General features: G+C 43.4%; 3 protein-coding genes across 4 annotated transcripts; 1 reads left to right on the top strand and 2 right to left on the bottom strand.

Annotated features, from left to right (window-relative positions):
• Positions 1 to 2,248: 2,248 nt before the first annotated feature.
• LOC100273934 (uncharacterized) lies at positions 2,249 to 4,496 on the bottom strand. Its single transcript, NM_001148326.2, has 6 exons — positions 4,078 to 4,496; positions 3,725 to 3,811; positions 3,524 to 3,622; positions 3,231 to 3,432; positions 3,010 to 3,134; positions 2,249 to 2,913 (listed from the first exon to the last, which is right to left on the bottom strand). The coding sequence occupies exons 1-6, from the start codon at positions 4,360 to 4,362 to the stop codon at positions 2,674 to 2,676; spliced, it is 1,038 nt and encodes a 345-aa protein (NP_001141798.2). The 5' UTR covers positions 4,363 to 4,496; the 3' UTR covers positions 2,249 to 2,673.
• A 1,569-nt stretch (positions 4,497 to 6,065) lies between these two features.
• LOC100274924 (uncharacterized) lies at positions 6,066 to 11,175 on the bottom strand. 2 transcript variants are annotated; one of them, XM_035960445.1, is made up of 2 exons: positions 10,915 to 11,169; positions 6,066 to 6,452 (listed from the first exon to the last, which is right to left on the bottom strand). In XM_035960445.1, exons 1-2 carry the CDS (start codon positions 11,152 to 11,154, stop codon positions 6,339 to 6,341), a joined length of 354 nt encoding a protein of 117 aa, XP_035816338.1. In that variant the 5' UTR covers positions 11,155 to 11,169; the 3' UTR covers positions 6,066 to 6,338. The 2 variants fall into 2 exon arrangements, with proteins under 2 accessions (XP_035816338.1, NP_001318086.1); NM_001331157.1 differs by having other exon boundaries at positions 6,068 to 6,452; positions 11,007 to 11,175.
• A 123-nt stretch (positions 11,176 to 11,298) lies between these two features.
• Positions 11,299 to 16,055, top strand: LOC100283157 (uncharacterized). Its single transcript, NM_001156059.1, is given in 7 exon segments — positions 11,299 to 11,517; positions 11,836 to 11,975; positions 12,119 to 12,259; positions 12,805 to 12,913; positions 13,090 to 13,151; positions 13,679 to 13,782; positions 15,540 to 16,055. Coding segments are annotated over 6 exon segments (612 nt in total). The 5' UTR covers positions 11,299 to 11,517; positions 11,836 to 11,882; the 3' UTR covers positions 15,643 to 16,055.
• The last annotated feature ends 1,023 nt before the right edge of the window (positions 16,056 to 17,078 follow it).

Raw genomic sequence — 17,078 nt, 5'->3', positions numbered from 1 at the left:
CATAGCATACTGCATGCATGGCGCTGTTGCATTGCAGGTTGCAGCTGCAGAATGCACTGCAGACCCCGCTGCTCACGTGCAGACTGCAGAGGACACAGGGGAGCGAGCAGTTCGTCATATCCTATACGCGTTTAATTCTATGTATATATATATAAATTTATCGTAGTACATTTTTGCCCCTGCTGCCTGCCCTAGCACTAGCAGCCAGGCAGCAGGGCTGGCGCCTCTGCTGCGGTGCATGAAAAGGCGACGAGCAAAGAAGGGGCGCGTGGAAAACTGCCCGTCGCGCGCTGCTACCGCCGTATGATTGGATCGAGTGGAGCGTGCGGCTGGCTTTTTGGATCCTTTCGGCACGTCAAGAAAAAAAAAAGTAACCAGTTCCTTTATTTCATCGGTCTCCGACTCTCCAAGGCGGCAGCAGCAAGCTCTCGTAGCTCGTGTAAAGCTGTGGAGCACACAGCAGCTGTGAGCCTGTGTTGGTGTTGCGAGCAAGAGCAGAGCTGGCAAGCGCAGCAGAGGAGTTGCACACGGCTTTATACGAATGAGCAGAACAGAGGCATCTGTACATGACGACGGGCACGGCACACACACAGGCCTTTGGTTCGTTGGAGGATTGTGTATTGGCCTCCTACTATACTGATACTGTACACCCCTGGACATCCGCATGACCGCATCTACTACGCATCGATAGCAGCGTGTGTAATGCAATGGGCTCACATGCAGCCATGCCATGTTAACCAGTAGGCCCACAGCACAGAGATCATTGCAGGTGTAAGTATAAGGCTGATGAGGACCCCCCAGAACTAATTGCAAGTAAAAAAAGCAGTTGTTGCCTCGCCGCGGCTGCAGATGCAGCCTGCCGTCAGCGACCCGACCTCCTCAACAGCGAACACTGAACCGCCAGCCCTTGGGCCTTCTGCACCGTCCTCCTCCTCTCCGTATGAAAAAAAAAGAGCTGCAGGCTCCAATAAATTTTGTAGTGCAGGCTTTTTTTCACCAGCCTTTTGAGGTGGAAACTTATTGAGTCGATCTACCCCCACCGCTGTCATTAGCAAATGTAATGGCAATATCAGTAACCGGTTCCTCAGCTAGTCTGTTCTTGAACATCACTGTTTTAGACTGAGCAATGACGTTTTTGAGTCTCATATGGAAATGAACCAACACACGTAAGCTAATCATTCTTTCCAAGACGGAAGGAGTAGCTTGCTTTATATTTATCGCCTCAGTTGTTCAATTATTGTCTCTCTCTTTTATGGTAAGATTCCAGGTGTATTCCTAGAAGTTGATCAGGTCAGGTGGCAGTATTTTCCTTCCCAATCCTGATAAGAGGAAAAAGGACAAAAGAGCAACTAAACTATCTCCAGCAGACTTCTTATCCCACTTCCTACCTCACTCTCTATTTCAAACTTCACTCTACAAACATCATAATCTACAGTAGAAAACGGTACTTGGCACGATCGTTTACACGGCCTGCTGATTGAGCACGATATGGTCAAGTCGCTGTTCACCATCATGACTATTAGTAGGGCTGGACAAAATACTCGTGGCTCGTGAGCTCGCTCGACTTATGATCAGCTCGGCTCGGCTCGACTCGGCTCGTTTCAATTTTATCACGAGCTGAGCTAACATCTCAGCTCGGTTCGTTAACGAGCCAGCACGACACGAGCTCGAGCCAGCTCGTTAGCTCGAATGAGCTAGCATTTATCTGTAAAACAAAGCCTATACTTGTATTGGATGAATTAATAAGTGATGAATGTTAGTTTAGGGTTTAAATGATGTGACATATAAAATTATGAGTATTGTTAGCTTTTTCTAGTATTAAAGTAGTATGAAATTAACTAGCAATTGATTATATTGTTGTATATATATATATATGTGCATACTATTTTTTTTTTGTGGCTCGTGAGCTAAACGAGCTAGCTCGAGTTTGCAAACGAGTCGAGCCAAGCTGGTTCTCTAGCTCGGTTTCTTAACGAGTCGAGCCGAGCCGAGCTGGCTCGATATCCACCCCTAACTATTAGACTTCGTTTCGTGTGGGAAGGGGAGGCATTTGCCTGCTCCTTTTCTTTATATTTGCAAAGCCATGCCATAACTTGTACCTATGGCTGGTTCTCTTCACAAAAATGTCAGGCATGGACAAGTAATACAAACAAGCAGTCAACCAGTCATAAGAGAATGCAATCGATGAATCAGCACGGCTATTTTTCAGACTACAGAAGCAAAATAAACTGAAACATCCGGAGGATTTCGCACGACAGTTTTTTTGTATATTGGCAGAGAACAAAGGAACAAACCTGATTTTTGTTGTTGTTGATCTCCCTCCCCTCCCTCCCTCCCTCTCTCTCTCTAATCCTCACGTCTCCAATCTCATATCCACATATCTCCCCACAAATGCCTTGAGATACCGATAAAAAGGAAAAAGGAACAAAACAAAGGTGCCGGGGAGGAAGGGGATTCAAAGTTACTAGAGGAAGAAACGTTCCTCGTCACCTCTTTCGTCTCAGAGATCAACAGACTGCTTCTAACTTATTACTGTCACCATCCTCTGCTTGTTACAATGCTTCACTGGGTCCTTTTGTACCACTACTTGTTGCTCTGACAAACTCTGAGGTTAAGATGATCAATGCATAACCAAGCGCACAATGCGACACTGCCAACAGAGATTTGATCCACTCAGATTGGTGATATGCTTAGCCTTCTCCTCTTAGAAACTTGATTGTCGTTACTACTACTACTACTGATGTTGTTTGATTGCGATGATACTAGTCTTGCATCTTCACTCCTAAAGCTGAAGCATGTTGCATCCAGCACGCCAATCGGGCTCTGCGGCACTGAAGGGCTTCCATTGACGTGCCCTGTCTTCCTCACCAGCGCTTGCTCTTGCAACAGCTCATAGCATCTAGCAATCATCACCTGGAAACGGAAGACGCAAGCTTCGCACTTTGAGAAATTGTGTAAATGGCAACAGTTGAGTTGATCAGTTTTTTGCGCATGATAAAAGACATTCACCTTATTTATAGGGACTTCAGATGCTGAAAGAGCACTCGAGGAGCCAACAACCTGATTCTCAGAAACTGCTGCTAGAGCTGAGGCCGCGGCAATCTCAGATGGTCTGAATGACAAGAATGTAGAGCCTGTAAATCCATAGGCACACCCAAACATAGCGCCATCAGCAATGCAAGCAAGCGAATTGAACAGACGATGAGCGGCACGGAAAGAGCCAATTGAACCTTTGAGTGTGCCAATTATGATATCGGTGCACCGTGACGCTAGTGCCAAACTCGGCGGCTTCCCACCATTGAACTTGTCGAGGAAGTAGCTGATGAAAGTGAAGGGGGTCACAGCCTGCATTCTCCATTTCAGGGTGGCCAGCACAAGAAGCTCCATCCTCCCAATAGTCCTTGCTTCGAACTCAAATTTCACATCGCAGACCTACCGTGCAGCATCAAGTTTTAACGATTTCATCAACCAATCAGTGAACAGTTATCTGATACCACAATGCTCTAATTTCCCCTTCACCCACCTGAAGGTCCACAGGAAGAGGGAGCACGGTCTCCTCCATCTTGACAGCGAGTGCTAGGCAAGCAACTGACAACAACTGTCGCATCCAAGGCTTATCGTGCTACAGCAGCAAGGACAGACAAAATACAGAGAGAGCATCCATTAGTAAGAGATTAACTGGACGCAGCAAGCAGACAACCAGTGTACATGCTCAGCTCCTTACTGGGAGATCATATGAGGAGAGGAATCTATCCAGGTAATTCACAGCAAGGTAAAGACTGAGTGGTCCAAACCTGTAGTACGAATGGACCTGCAGAGATCAGCACCTCGTCAGTTTTCAACTTGAAACAGAAATTTGCACATAAAAAGGAGGCTCATTGCTATCGCGTCTCGTGACGATCGAATCGGAAACAGGCCACACGACGTAGGACACGCAGACAAAGCTGGGTCACGCAAAGTCAAAGAGAGATAATGCAACCACCTTCCTAAAATAAATCGATTTTGCCTACTAGAAAGGAGGAATAAAATGCAGGAGCGATTAGATACTAGAGAAGGTTTTTTTGTTTTCGGTTTCACCTTGCAAATCCAATCCATGGCGTCTCTCCTCCAGGAGTACTCCAATCCGCCGCGCTCCAGCCTCTCCGCATAGCCGTCTTGAGGCTTGTGGTCCGTCTCCTTCTCCAACAACGCCCGCACGGCCTCATCTGTGTCCACGGGGAACACGGCGCCGACGACGGAGTCCAAGCCGTCATGGCCGCTCCCCACCTCCACCAGCTCGTTGCCGCAGCCGAGGCCGAGTACGTTGTTCCTGTCCTCCCCGCAGAGCAGTGTGGAGGAAGCACCGAGGCAGAGGATTCCCATCTCAGTCAGTCAAAATCGTAGCAAACAGCGGCCTCCTACTGCTGAAGTACAGAAGTAGAACTAGCAGTACTGCTTGGCACTCGAAGAGAAATCGAGGCGACGATCTCTTTGGGTATGTTTTATAATATAGCGTGTGTTGGAAAATGGCAGAAGGGTAAAGTGAGAGTGAGGAGGGATCTCCCCAGTCCCCTCTGCGTGTTTGGGTGTCCACGGGTAAAATAGAGAATTGGTACGGTAGATGCTGGAGACAATCTGATAGCGACGTGAGATTTTAAGGGTAAATGAGTCAAACAAAAATAATTAGGAGATTTCGTGGCAGATTTTGTAGCCTAAGGATTATATTTTCGTTTTAGAAGTTCGGAGAACCATTTTGTTGACCAAAGTTAACTTTTATATTTTCCAATTCTAAACTAAAATACACCAAAAAAAATCGGACCGGTTTTTTTATCTCGGACCGGACCAAAAACAGCAAGTTTTATCGGTTTTTGTTCATGTGATGCTACAATAAATATTTGCTAATCATAGATTAATTAGACTATATAATACCCGTAAATTAGTATTTAAACGTTGGATGTGATAATACTAATTTTTAGTAAAAAAACCAAATAGTCAAATACCCTAGTCTTGGCTGTCATAAACAATCTTGGCCCAGTCCTCCTTCCCCGTCCAAGCGGCGTCCGAGCAATGACATCACATTGGCATAGCTGATACAGCTCCCTTCTAGATTCCTCAAATTGCTATGATTTTAGCGGGTTTGATGAATCTTGGAAGTTGATGGTGGCAAATGGTGGTCGGATGGGTTTCGATGTTTGAAAGTGTTGCACTAATACAAGTGATCTTCGATGGATTGGTTGTTGTTCAACAGAAGATAAAAGAGGTATTATTCAAGGTATACATGGGAGGGATTGTACATGTTACATGAATGTGAGAAATCATTACCTTTAAATTATTTATTTTTCACACGCTACATTTTGGAGACATGATAAAGTCTGCTAATATGTGGTGCAAGTTTGTGTACATGAAAATAGGAGCAAAAATGCAGAATCTTGATATAAGCAAAATGATGATGTTCGCTTCGGATTAAAGCCAGTTGTTTATACTGATACAACTGAAATCTATAGAGACAAAAATATTGTAGGAGCACTAGAAGTTCAACCATATGCTCTTTTGTGTTCATATGTATACTATTGAGAATGTAAACTGCAATTGGGATATGCAATTTTTTCTACATGAAAATAGAAACAGAGAACCTTGATACAAGCAAAAGAATCTCAGTTTATCATTTGCTTTTGTATTCAGAACACGCTCCCTCTTTTGTAAATGTAATGAGGTCATTACTCATTAGCCTCTAGGCTAGAGTAAAATTTATGCAAAATATGTTATTACTGTTAAAATGGGCTATCATGTGTTAACTGTGTTATTTAATATCTCTGTCTTCTTTTTTCTGGTCTCGACTTTTTGAATAGTAAATAATAAAAAAAGAAGGAAAAACAGAGCTCTCATCCAAGCTCTCTCTTCAACGAAGGGAGGCCTCAGGTGAGATGAACGAAAGCTTGAGCAGACAGCACAAAACAACATAAGAACATGGCTGCCTCTGCCTGGTGGTGCTCCCAGACTCCAATGTGAGAGACGACTCAATGTAGTCTAGTAACGGAGCCGTTCCCCAGTTTCTTGACAGGCTAACAACCAACTAAACAGCTAAATAGGCAACAAAACAAAGAATATTATTCATAAGATTCTGGCATGCATACACTAGGACCAGAAACAACCACCAACTGCAGTACTTGAAAACGCTTTTGAATTCTCCAGGATTTACTAATTCAGCAGATTAAAACATGGGCAAAACCAAAATGCCAGGAACTGCATGTCCAGCTTCCATGATATGCACTCAAAGTGTCAAGCGATCTCACTAGCATTAGCTAACAGTATAGCCCTATTTCGGCCTGCAGATAATAGGATCTTTGCACTAGAGGACATCAGTTTCCTTCGTACTTCGGGTCTGCCATCACGAAGTGGTACGCAATAACCAAGACAAAGATGAAGATGCCCAGGAAATTGGCAAAGAAGCCCAGGTCTTGATCGTCAAACATCTGAAATTAAGAATGCAAACAGATTTTGGTTACCAGTAATATCCAGCAAGTTATGCACAATATTTTGGTAATTGGCAACAAGCGATTGAGGAATGTTTCACTCAATTATAATACAAAGCAGGACGCTAATGTGCAACCACGTTCGTCCACGTCAGCACAAAAAATAGCGTTCACACGATATTTTATCAACAGGTTTCAGGACTCCACACGCCGCGATTGTTCTAGAAGCCAAAGCGACTCGACAAACATTTATTATTCTAAAGAAGCCATGGCCCGGAGTCCCCCCTCCACAGACAAAGAGCCACGGTGGCAGCAGCTCGGCTGCTCGCCGCGCGCACTCCGGCAACGAAGGTCGACGCCTGCTCGCGTAAAGTAAGGCGACCCATCTAACGCGCTTGATAATGGTACGTCATCAAACTGTCGGTGGCTAGACCGGCATCGTCGACGGCCAGTGCGACCACACGCACCAAGCGTCGCACGGAGGAGGAGAAGGCTAAGGCGGTCGTGGGCTCGTGGCGCGTTCGGTGGGCATTCGGTTGTTCGGTTTGTACGAAGAAAAAACCGATACCGGAACCGATCCCCGAACTACGGGAAAACAACAACCGAAACTAAACCGAATAACCGAATAAGCCGAAACTTCGGCTCGGTTCGGTTTGGTTTTCGGTTGTAAAGTGCCCAGCCCTAGCTCCCAGGTAACGAGCTGCTACCTTTTCGTTTTGCACACATCACACATGCTTCTTGCTCAGCTTCTCCTGCCTGCTTGCGGTGCTTCAGGCCCTTTTGAGGATTTTTTGGGGAGAAAAACCGAACCTATTTTACGGGCAACAAGTTTGGAAGGAATTGTAAGTTGTTTTTCACCCACAAAGGTTCTGGATTTCTTAGCCGCATTCTTGATTTTTTTTTAAAAAAAACTTGAATAAGATTTATTAGTGTGCGTACCCATGCATGTATAGGAAAACTATTTCCAACTCTCCTAGATGTATATATAATTAGAAAAGATTTATTATGAGAGAAATGCTGATTGCTGGACATCAATGGTTTCTGGGTAGATATAATTGGATAAGTTTATAGATGTTGTCGACCTTTTTAGGGCATGCAAATTACTCAAATGAAGGTTCATGATGGGACACTTGCGTCTTCATGTGCCCATGCGGGAGCACTTGACTTGGGACGATGATATGTTCATACTTACTCCCTACAGTGTCCTATTAGTTGTCGTTTTGGATAAGATTTAAGTCAAATTTATAAAACTTTGACTACAAATAACTGTTTTATTATTTAGTTTTGAAACCTAATGTTTATATGTACCAATTTGTTTTAAATAGTACTTTTATAAAAGTATAAATGTATTAAAAGTTTATTTGTATTTTAACAAAAAAACATCAGTCAAATTTATATTTTGGAGGCCGTGTAGCTGTCCTAAACGACAACTAATAGGAAACCGGATGGAATGTTCATGTTTTTGGGAATGTGCTTTCTGTGGGAAAAAAACACTGTTTGATATGTACTCAAAATGTGGGGATATAACAAAGTCTCATGAGACATTTTGTAGATTGACCAAGCGAGATGTGTTTTTTTCTTTGGATGATAAATGATAATGGGCTTTACAGTTAAAGGCTTATGTAGCGAAGCATTAGATTTGTTTCCTCAGATGGAAAGACAGGATAAGGTTATACCAAATGAGGCCACTTTCTTGGTGTTCCTACTCCCAGCACAGTCGAAGAAGCGCCCCGTGGCCATGGCCTTCCTCTTAAGGCTCCTCAAGACGTCAATGGCGGTGTCCGTGTCCAGCATCTGCAGGACCGACCTGGAGAAACATAGGTTCTATTTTGTATGTTGTTTTGGTCTACGGAATATGTAGTTGTTGGCACTATTGTGCATGTAGGAGTAGCTATTTTGGGGTACACCATGCACAAAATAATGTTCAAAGTTTATTATAGGGCCGGAAGTGTATCCATATATGAGTTACACACTTAACTGCAGCAGCTCTGCTTGGTTCTTTAGCATATACGGAACTCTGTCATTGTATGAATGCAAATATTTTTTAGTGGGGGACGAGGGGATTGTTTAGGTGCCACAGTCTCCATCAGCAATACCTGAACCATCTTATTCACTAAAACACACTACCCGTCATTGGCATTTGGTTGCACAAATTCATTTAGGAATTGGGTTACTGGTGAACATTTTAGGACCCATTCCATTACAAAAATATATCATCCATACATTTTCATTATCTAAATGATGCATTTGGTATGACAAATTCAGTATGTTGTTATTTTAATTGAGATACTCTTTGGTACATGTGGCAATTCCATCTCTCGCACAGTTGTATGAGGAAGCAAATTGATGGTGCTGAACTAGATGAGCTGATATGCAAGACAAGAAAACTACCCCACACAGCCCTTCATATGTGGACATTCAGCAGGACTAACAGAAAGGGCAGCTTCTTGCTTGAACCTCTGCAGCATGGTAAGCTTATATGTTGTTTGATTTTCTTGAGGTGTATAGTTTGTTCAACCTCAAGAAACCATTTCATTCCTTGAATTATTCTTTTTCAGGGATGTGCAATAATCTTCAAGAAACATATGAGAGAAACTTCCCCTATGTCAAATTTGCACAGGAATAATGGACAAGTCAACTTAACCGCTGCAAACAAACTTTTCATGGCCCATGCAGCTGATTAATGATGAGGCCAATGAAAATCAGCTCTGGATAGGTTCCAAGGACGATTGGTAGTGGTCCTTATAGCGAGTTGCTGGAAATGCTCAAAGATGTCGGCCTTAAAAATTGGGTTGTCTCATTTGGCCAACTTCCTGTTGATCTGTTTGAGCTCAGATCAACCATCTGGAGATAATTTCCCTACGTTCGGGCAACTGATAAGCTCCCATACAGCATGTTTCTACTCAGATCAACTACTGAACAGCTCCCAAATGTGATCGGTAAAGTTCCTGAAGGTCCTCTTTTTGTCTCACCTTAGCTCAATAAAAGTTAAAATAAAAACAGCATAAGGGTTTGCTTTGTTTTATCATGGTTCATGGTAAATTTGTGCCATTTCTGAACTTCTTTTAGTTTGATGACATGTTGTCCAAACACTTTTGAAGATGTGTTGCACACTGGTACTTGCCACAAGCTCACAATTTCTTATCTTATTTTGATTTTTTTCATACAATTTTTTCAGATCAAGAACTGAGGTGGTTATCATTTTTCATAGGGGTGTCCCTTTCTTTTCTTAAGAATAACTAGATTCTAATCCAATATCTTTAGCTGCAAAACCATCCTTTTCCTTTGATGTTATCGCTTATATTATGATTTTTTTCCTACGCGCGTTGGGCGCGCGCCAGTTACTAGTATATACTAAGATGCTTCATCCACGCAAGGAGAAAGTATACAACGATTGAAGAATGTTCCACTCAATATATACTGAGATGCTTCATCCACACAAGGAGAAAGTAAATAAGTCCACTGCCTCCTGCAGCTCAGTGATGGGGTAGGGTGTCCCAAGTCCCAACAGTTAGATAGATAGCTGTAGGCAGTAGGATGGTGTACCAATGATTAAGAAAATTATGACCATAGTTTAGACTGCCAAGAGTAAACTGCAAGAAGGTGCTAATCGCCGCTAAACAAGTAAACAACCATTCAACATTCACATAGCTGTGGGTTCTGATAATTCAGGGGTGCATGTGCATCATCCAGGAATTAAATTTCAAAGAGAAGCAACAGTGACAGAACTTCAGAGGTTGTTGCCATGTCCTTTGGACAGGATAGCATGCCCAAAAGAATGAGCATATCATGCTCATGACATGCAAAACTACAGCAAGAGCTAGAGGTCATCAGCCACAGCTGATGTAATACAGCCACAGAATTTTCAGCCACATCATGGTTTATGGCTGCACTACCTGTAGGCATCGCCTTAATTACCATGATCTAACAAAATCAATTCCATTTAATTTTGGACATTCTTCGTGCACGAATTGCATCATTTTTTTGTTCTATATAAAGGGTAACCCTGCTCCTTAAGAAAGCATATAACAACAGTCTTACACAACCAACTTTGCACTAATTTTAATGAACTAAATAAAACTAGATAATAACGAAAAAATATTCATCTCATAACTTGATATAGTGCACCTAGCAACTGGCTAAAGTCCAACGACATAGACATGGCAAAGCTGTACTGAACATGGCCTCAATGGGGGCGACCTGTAAATTATACCAATCAGAACTGAACTAGACCAGCTCACATCTGTGAACAAGTTCAACGAGCTAGTCTAAATCATCCCCCGCCGAACAGATCCTTGGAACGGACTTGCTAGAGATCTCGGGAGTCATGAGATGTAAAAGTGGCCTAGCCGCGAGATCTCGGCAAATCAGCGTGTCCCCTCTCGCGACTGTACGCAGCCAAAGACCGATCCAGCGAAACAACCTAGTAAATCTACGAATTCAGACCCGGAAAAAAAATCACCATGCGAGGACGGTCGACGAAATGGCACGGGATCCCCACGAGAACAGATCGGCCATCACTCTTGTGAGATCTAGGAGAAGAAAGAGGTGTACCTTGCCCGCCGCGCCGCCTTGCCTCTCCTTCGCCTCGCCTACTGTGTGTCGCAGTGTGGTTTGGTGTGGCTTGAAGACCCGACAAGACGACGACTCGGGGGAGTCGGGAGCCGAGAAGAGAAAGGAAGTACGGAAATGTAAGGCCCATTGGGCTGGCGAAGGGTTCATTGGGCCTGATATACTAACTTACATGGTCCCATCTTCTAGTTTGTCTAGGCCCACCGTTCGTCCGTGCGTGGGTGTGGGTTGTTGCTCCACCTTTCGCCTGAGTCCACCTTCCACAGGCCACCGGGAAGGAACCGGTTCCCGTTGGCTCGGCTCGGCTTGGCAAGGCCCGCCACCGCCCTCCCTCCCCCCGCGACCGCGACTCTGCGAGCACGACGAGACCCACGGACCCACCTCGATCCAGATCCAGCCAACTGCGCGCGTCGGCGTTACCCCTTCCTCCTCGACGCCACTGCCGTGGAGCGGGGATCATCCGCCTGAACCGGGTCGACCGCTTCGTTCCTTGGTTAGGAAGCCTTTGCTTTCCGACCGATCGTTCCTTCTGTTTTCTGCGGATTTTTTTTTTTTTTGTCGCGAACGCTCGAGTCGAAGTTTCCTTTCTGGTATGAGAGTGGTCTGATCCATCCGCCCACTTTGTTGCCGATTTGTCTGCAAGTATTCGGTTGTGGTTGGTGAGGGTGGGCGGTTGGCAATTGAGCAGGCATGATCCTTGGCATTTTGTAGGCGACCCGCCGCATTTCGTGGCCAATTTCTGAATTGATTATGCGATGCAAGCTGTGGATCGTGGTTGAGAAATATGTGTGACTTGATGTCAATATTTCAGGTGGTGGGTAGCTGGTTGGGGGAGCTCAGAACCTTACACTTACAACTATGTTCTCCTTGTTCTATGGTCTATGGAAGCACGTCTTCAGCAAGGCAGAGTTCCATGTGCTTATCCTCGGAGTTCATAAGGCTGGCAAGACGGTAATTCTTCTGAAGCTTGTCTACAGTTTTTCCCATCTACAGTTCCTTGCAGTTCATGGGTTGCTGGGATTAGGTTGAGTCCATTTCGTATTTATCTGAACCAGGTCCGTGTTAAAACTTAATGTTGAAACATTGCCATGTAGACCTTGCTAGAAAAGTTGAAGTCGATCTACTTGAAGGGAGAAGGGCTTCCGCATGATCGTATTGTTCCAACAGTTGGCCTTAATATTGGGCGTATTGAAGATGCAAATGTAAAGCTTGTTTTCTGGGATCTGGGAGGCCAGGTACGACTTTCCCTGGAGAATTACAGACCAAAAGTTCCTCAGTTGCAATCTCTTCGTCGAAACTTCACCATTTAACAATTTATGCGGTTATTAATGCTTTGGTCAATAGGCTGCCGGTTAATTTAAGTTAGAATCATGCATGTTGATTCTACATGTCCTTGTTATACTGTCTGGTGACAGAAGCATAGAACTCATTTCAATTTGCAAACAGAAATGCTTGGATCCCAATTTTTACCACATAATCAGTGTGCTTACGTGGTCTGGTACTCTGCTATAGTTTCGAGAGTATTTAAGTGTGTGCTTGTAATCAGAGAATGGTGATGTTTTCATGTTGCTCCACATGGAATTTAAAGAAATCAACAAGGGCTTGTATGGGGGCATCTAGTGATCGTATTCTGATGTTGTTCCACAGGAACATTTTCTCTAAATTTGGAGTATTATTTATAAGCTTGTATTTCAGTGCTGCGGAGATCTTGATCTGCATCTGTTGTTTGGTGCCAATTTGTTGCAAAAAAAAAACTTACACTAATACAATATTTTAACAGCCTGGCCTACGAACAATATGGGAGAAATATTATGAGGAAGCCCATGCTGTAATATATGTTATCGACTCTGCTTCTGCATCATCATTTGAGGATGCTAAATCTGCTCTCGGTAAGTTGGTTCATTTGTCTACAGTCACAAAATTATCGTGTACTTTTTCTGTTACCTGTATTAGCAATCATAGTATAGAGTAGTTTTCCGCTAAAAAAAGTACATACTAGCTAGAACTGGTAAACTGTGGTAGTTAATTCATTACTGTAGTGAATGTTTTGAACTTTTTATTGCAGAGAAAGTTCTCCGCCATGAAGATCTGCATGGAGCGCCAATACTTATATTTGCAAACAAGCAGGTTGACATCTACCTGTACTTGTCTTGGTTTATATACTCCTTAAAACTCCATGCACTTGCCCAACAGTTTTTTTGACGGTCCACTTGCTCAATAGTTGATAATTATGTTTTATTAGGTGAAAATGAGTAGTACTAGAAAAATAGTTATCATCCACATGAACTAAATGGTAGATGTAAATTAAACTGTGTCATGGTTTACACTGTTTGATAAGAAGTTAGTTTTGTGAAGCCTGGATCTAGGAAATATCAGAAACTGACAACTGTGGATATATTCTCTGGGAAACATATAGCAACCTTGCGCTTTTTTACTTCTGGTTAGGAACTTTCTTCAAATTTAACAGTTTTTCTTTATTCTGAAAGGTGTGGTGCTTAACAACATGAGCAAGATAATGAATTGACAACATTAGTCCTACTTTCTGGAGTCCTGCCCAGTTCATTTTGGGATATATAAATCCACACAAGAAATCCTCCACTTGTTTCATGAATCTTATATTCTATGTTTCATGGCTTATCTGGATTTTTCAACAGGATTCACCAGCAGCTGTCACGGAGGAAGAATTGGCTAGACATCTGCATCTTAAGGAGTTAGACGAGAGGCCATGCATGTTCCAGGCTGGATCTGCCTTCAATGGGTGAGCAAATCATTTTCCTTCTTGTTCTCAAACTTCTTTACCTAAAACTGAAGCATGGTAAAGTTACTCCATCAGATACTGGGGAATTTATGTGAGCATTGTAGAATTGGAACTCATAACCAAAAAGTAAGGATCAACAACTATGCTTCTAAACTCATATTTGTAAGATATTGGATAAATACATAATTAGTTTCATAATCAAACTTACCACTCACTCCCTCTATCTCCAAATAAATCAATTCTAGAGTCTTTGCAAATCAAACTATCTTATGTTTGACTAACTTTATAGGAAAGAGTAACATTATCTATGATATAAAATATGTACATTATGATATATAGACTTGTCGGGTATCATAATTAGGGGTACCTGGATTATACCCCTAAGCATGCCCAATACCTAGGCGACAAAAATCATAAGACACGTTCCCCACGGTCAGGCAGGGTTGAAACACGATTCATCCGAGACCCCGCTCGGCAGTCGCTCAAAACTCCGCCTCGCTCGAGCCCATCCTCGAGAGAAGGCAACGCCCGGGAGAAATCCTCGTCTCGCCCAAGGATCCCTCTTCACGGAATGGCAGTTTTGACCAAGGCCTCGGGAGGAACCTCTGTCTCGCTCGAGCCTAGCCTCGGCCTAGATAACATCGACGAAAGGACGCCACCAACTCCTCCACGAAGAATGCTGATAGCGGGATGGCTACAGAAAATTGTAGGACCGACGTCAAGTCTGCTTTACACCATACGGGGAGAATTACCATGCGCTTTTTACCATACTTATCATTGTTTCAACAACTACGACTCGGACAACGCCTCTATCAGGTAGGCTCGGGTACGTGTCCGAGCCCCCGATCCAGGCCTCAGCTCTCTGCTCGGTCAAGATGCAAGATACAAGGGTCGGACGTCCTCCCCTTGGTCCAAGTCAACCACCAGTACAAAGTCTATTCTGTCGGCCATGCCGGCTATAGGGGCTTGGACTCGTATCCCCTCCTCAATACGACAAGCCTGGGTGCTCCAGGGAACCCTCCTTGAGGCTATAAAAGGAGGAGCTCGGGGCTTCAAACGGCAGGAGAACACTTAACCAGTTTCCACCATCCACGACTGATATTGGCACTCGCCTCAATCACCACCAGGGACTTGGGATCCACTCCCTCTCTCGACCAGCTTGTACCCCCTACTACAAGCACTTAGTTGCAAGATAATATAAGTCCATCCCTCCTATGCTGGAAGTAGTGCCTTCTCTCGCCCGAACGAGAATAAAACTTGTGTCTTCGTGCATTACCCATCTGGATCAGGGCATGCAACACTAATTCACTAGTTGGTTAGGACCCTCAGGTCGAAACACCGACAAGACTTGAATAGGAGTGCATAGAAAACGGCTATACACTAAATGACTTTGTTGTTGTTGTGTATGAAAATATAGTACTCTCCATCCCAAAATATTAGTCACTTGAGACCTTGAATTTTATGTCTATATTCAAATGGATGGCAATGAATCTAGACATATATATAAAACGCATACATTAAGTATTATATGAATCTATTAAAATGCTAAAACGACTAATATTTTGGGATGGAGGGAGTATATGGTATATCTGACGGTGCTAATTTGATGTCTTGATGGGTCTTTCTAGAAATTTGGTCAACGTTTAACTTAGACAACTCTAGAAATCTATGTATTCAGGAACAGAGGGAATGAAACATTTGTTTCTTTGATCAGAACACAGAAGATATTGTTTTTACAGCTCGTTCTTCCGTTTCAGGACGGGGATCAAACATGGCGTTGACTGGTTGGTGGAAGAAATGGAGAGGAGTAAACGCACCGAGGCACTAAGGGCGCGTACAGAAGCAGCTGGGAAGATTTAACACCTCAATTCAGGGCTATCACCTGTGATTTTCCAAATGCAAAGCATCTGAGGAGGATGGCTTCTGTTAACTCCATGAATAGAGACGCTTGTCCGGGTGGAGCCTTGTCCTTTCAGTCACGGGATCCCCAGAAAAGATTTCTTGGTTGTGCTGCTCTTGCAGTTTTGTAGTAGGGTGTCCATTGTAGCAATGGCAGGGGTGACCGTTGCTTGGGTTTGTTGACCTGCGTAGCACTTAAGATTGTGTATCTAAAGTTGTAGGGATTCATGTTCATGCGATTATGCTTGGATATACGGAGTGACATCGTGGAGCATAAAGATGATTTGTACATTCGTCATGTTCATCGAGAGTCATGTGACTTTTATCAAAAGAAACAAATACATTGTGATATCAATCACGATATATGTTTTTCATATCCAAAATCTTGTCACCTCATTGTCCATTTTCATATGAATCGTTAAGCTGCAAGTGGCAAGATGAGATTTTATGATCTGTTTAGAATCCGCTCCTTTTCTTTTTTTTTTTGAAGGATCAGGAGGGGGAAACCCCTACTGCGCATTTTATTAGAAAGCGAAAATTAAAGGTTAGGCCCTGTTCCTTTTACAATCAATAAAAAGAAGAGAAAAAGAAAGAAAAAGGAAGAGCTATTTCTATATTTGCCACAAATTTAGCCAGTTCGGGATTGAGGTGTCGAATTCTCCCCGTGCTCTGTGAATGATTAGTCGCAATTCTCTACTAAATTCTTGAGTGCAGCGGAGCACGGAGGGATCTCTGTTTGAAAACAGCCACTCGTTTCGGCTTTTCCAGATGCTCCAAGTCATAAGAATAGTGATCTCCATAGAGAAGGGAACGTTGAGCTGGTGTTTGAGGTTCACAGATGCCTCTTCAGGGTTGGAAATTCTGGGTGGGGTAATGCCAATTGAGTTCCAGCAGGCTTTCGCGAAGTTGCATCTGAGGAAAAGATGATAAAGGGTCTCCTCTCTTTGCCAAAGGCAGTTTTTGCAAGAATAGGAATCTAGCTCCATGTTTCTCCTTCTCAGCATATTTCTGGTGTTTAGCCTGTTCTTGAACCACAGCCAATAGAAGACTCTATGCTTAGGCTGACACTTACTTTTCCAAACTAGTTTGTAGATAGGATGAGTCTGCATCTGGCCCATGAGAGATCTGTAAGCTTTTTGGGACGAGAATTTGTCCGATCCCCAAATGTACTTCCAGCGGTCATGAACATTATTAAGAATAATTTGCTCCCAAGACCCCTTGAGTACCAGAAATTGATCAAACGCTTGATCAGAGACAGGTAAATGAAAAAGATCATGGAACTGCTCTTGATCCTTGACCTCTTTGATAGTCATTTTTGAGTTCTTGGCAAAGGAGAAGAGCTCTGGGAAAATATGCCTCGGGATGCCCTGACTCCACTGATCATCCCAGAATGAAAT

Source organism: Zea mays, chromosome 7, assembly GCF_902167145.1.
Source record: "Zea mays cultivar B73 chromosome 7, Zm-B73-REFERENCE-NAM-5.0, whole genome shotgun sequence".
Classification (NCBI taxonomy): domain Eukaryota; kingdom Viridiplantae; phylum Streptophyta; class Magnoliopsida; order Poales; family Poaceae; genus Zea; species Zea mays.
This window is presented reverse-complemented; position numbering and strand designations above follow the sequence as displayed.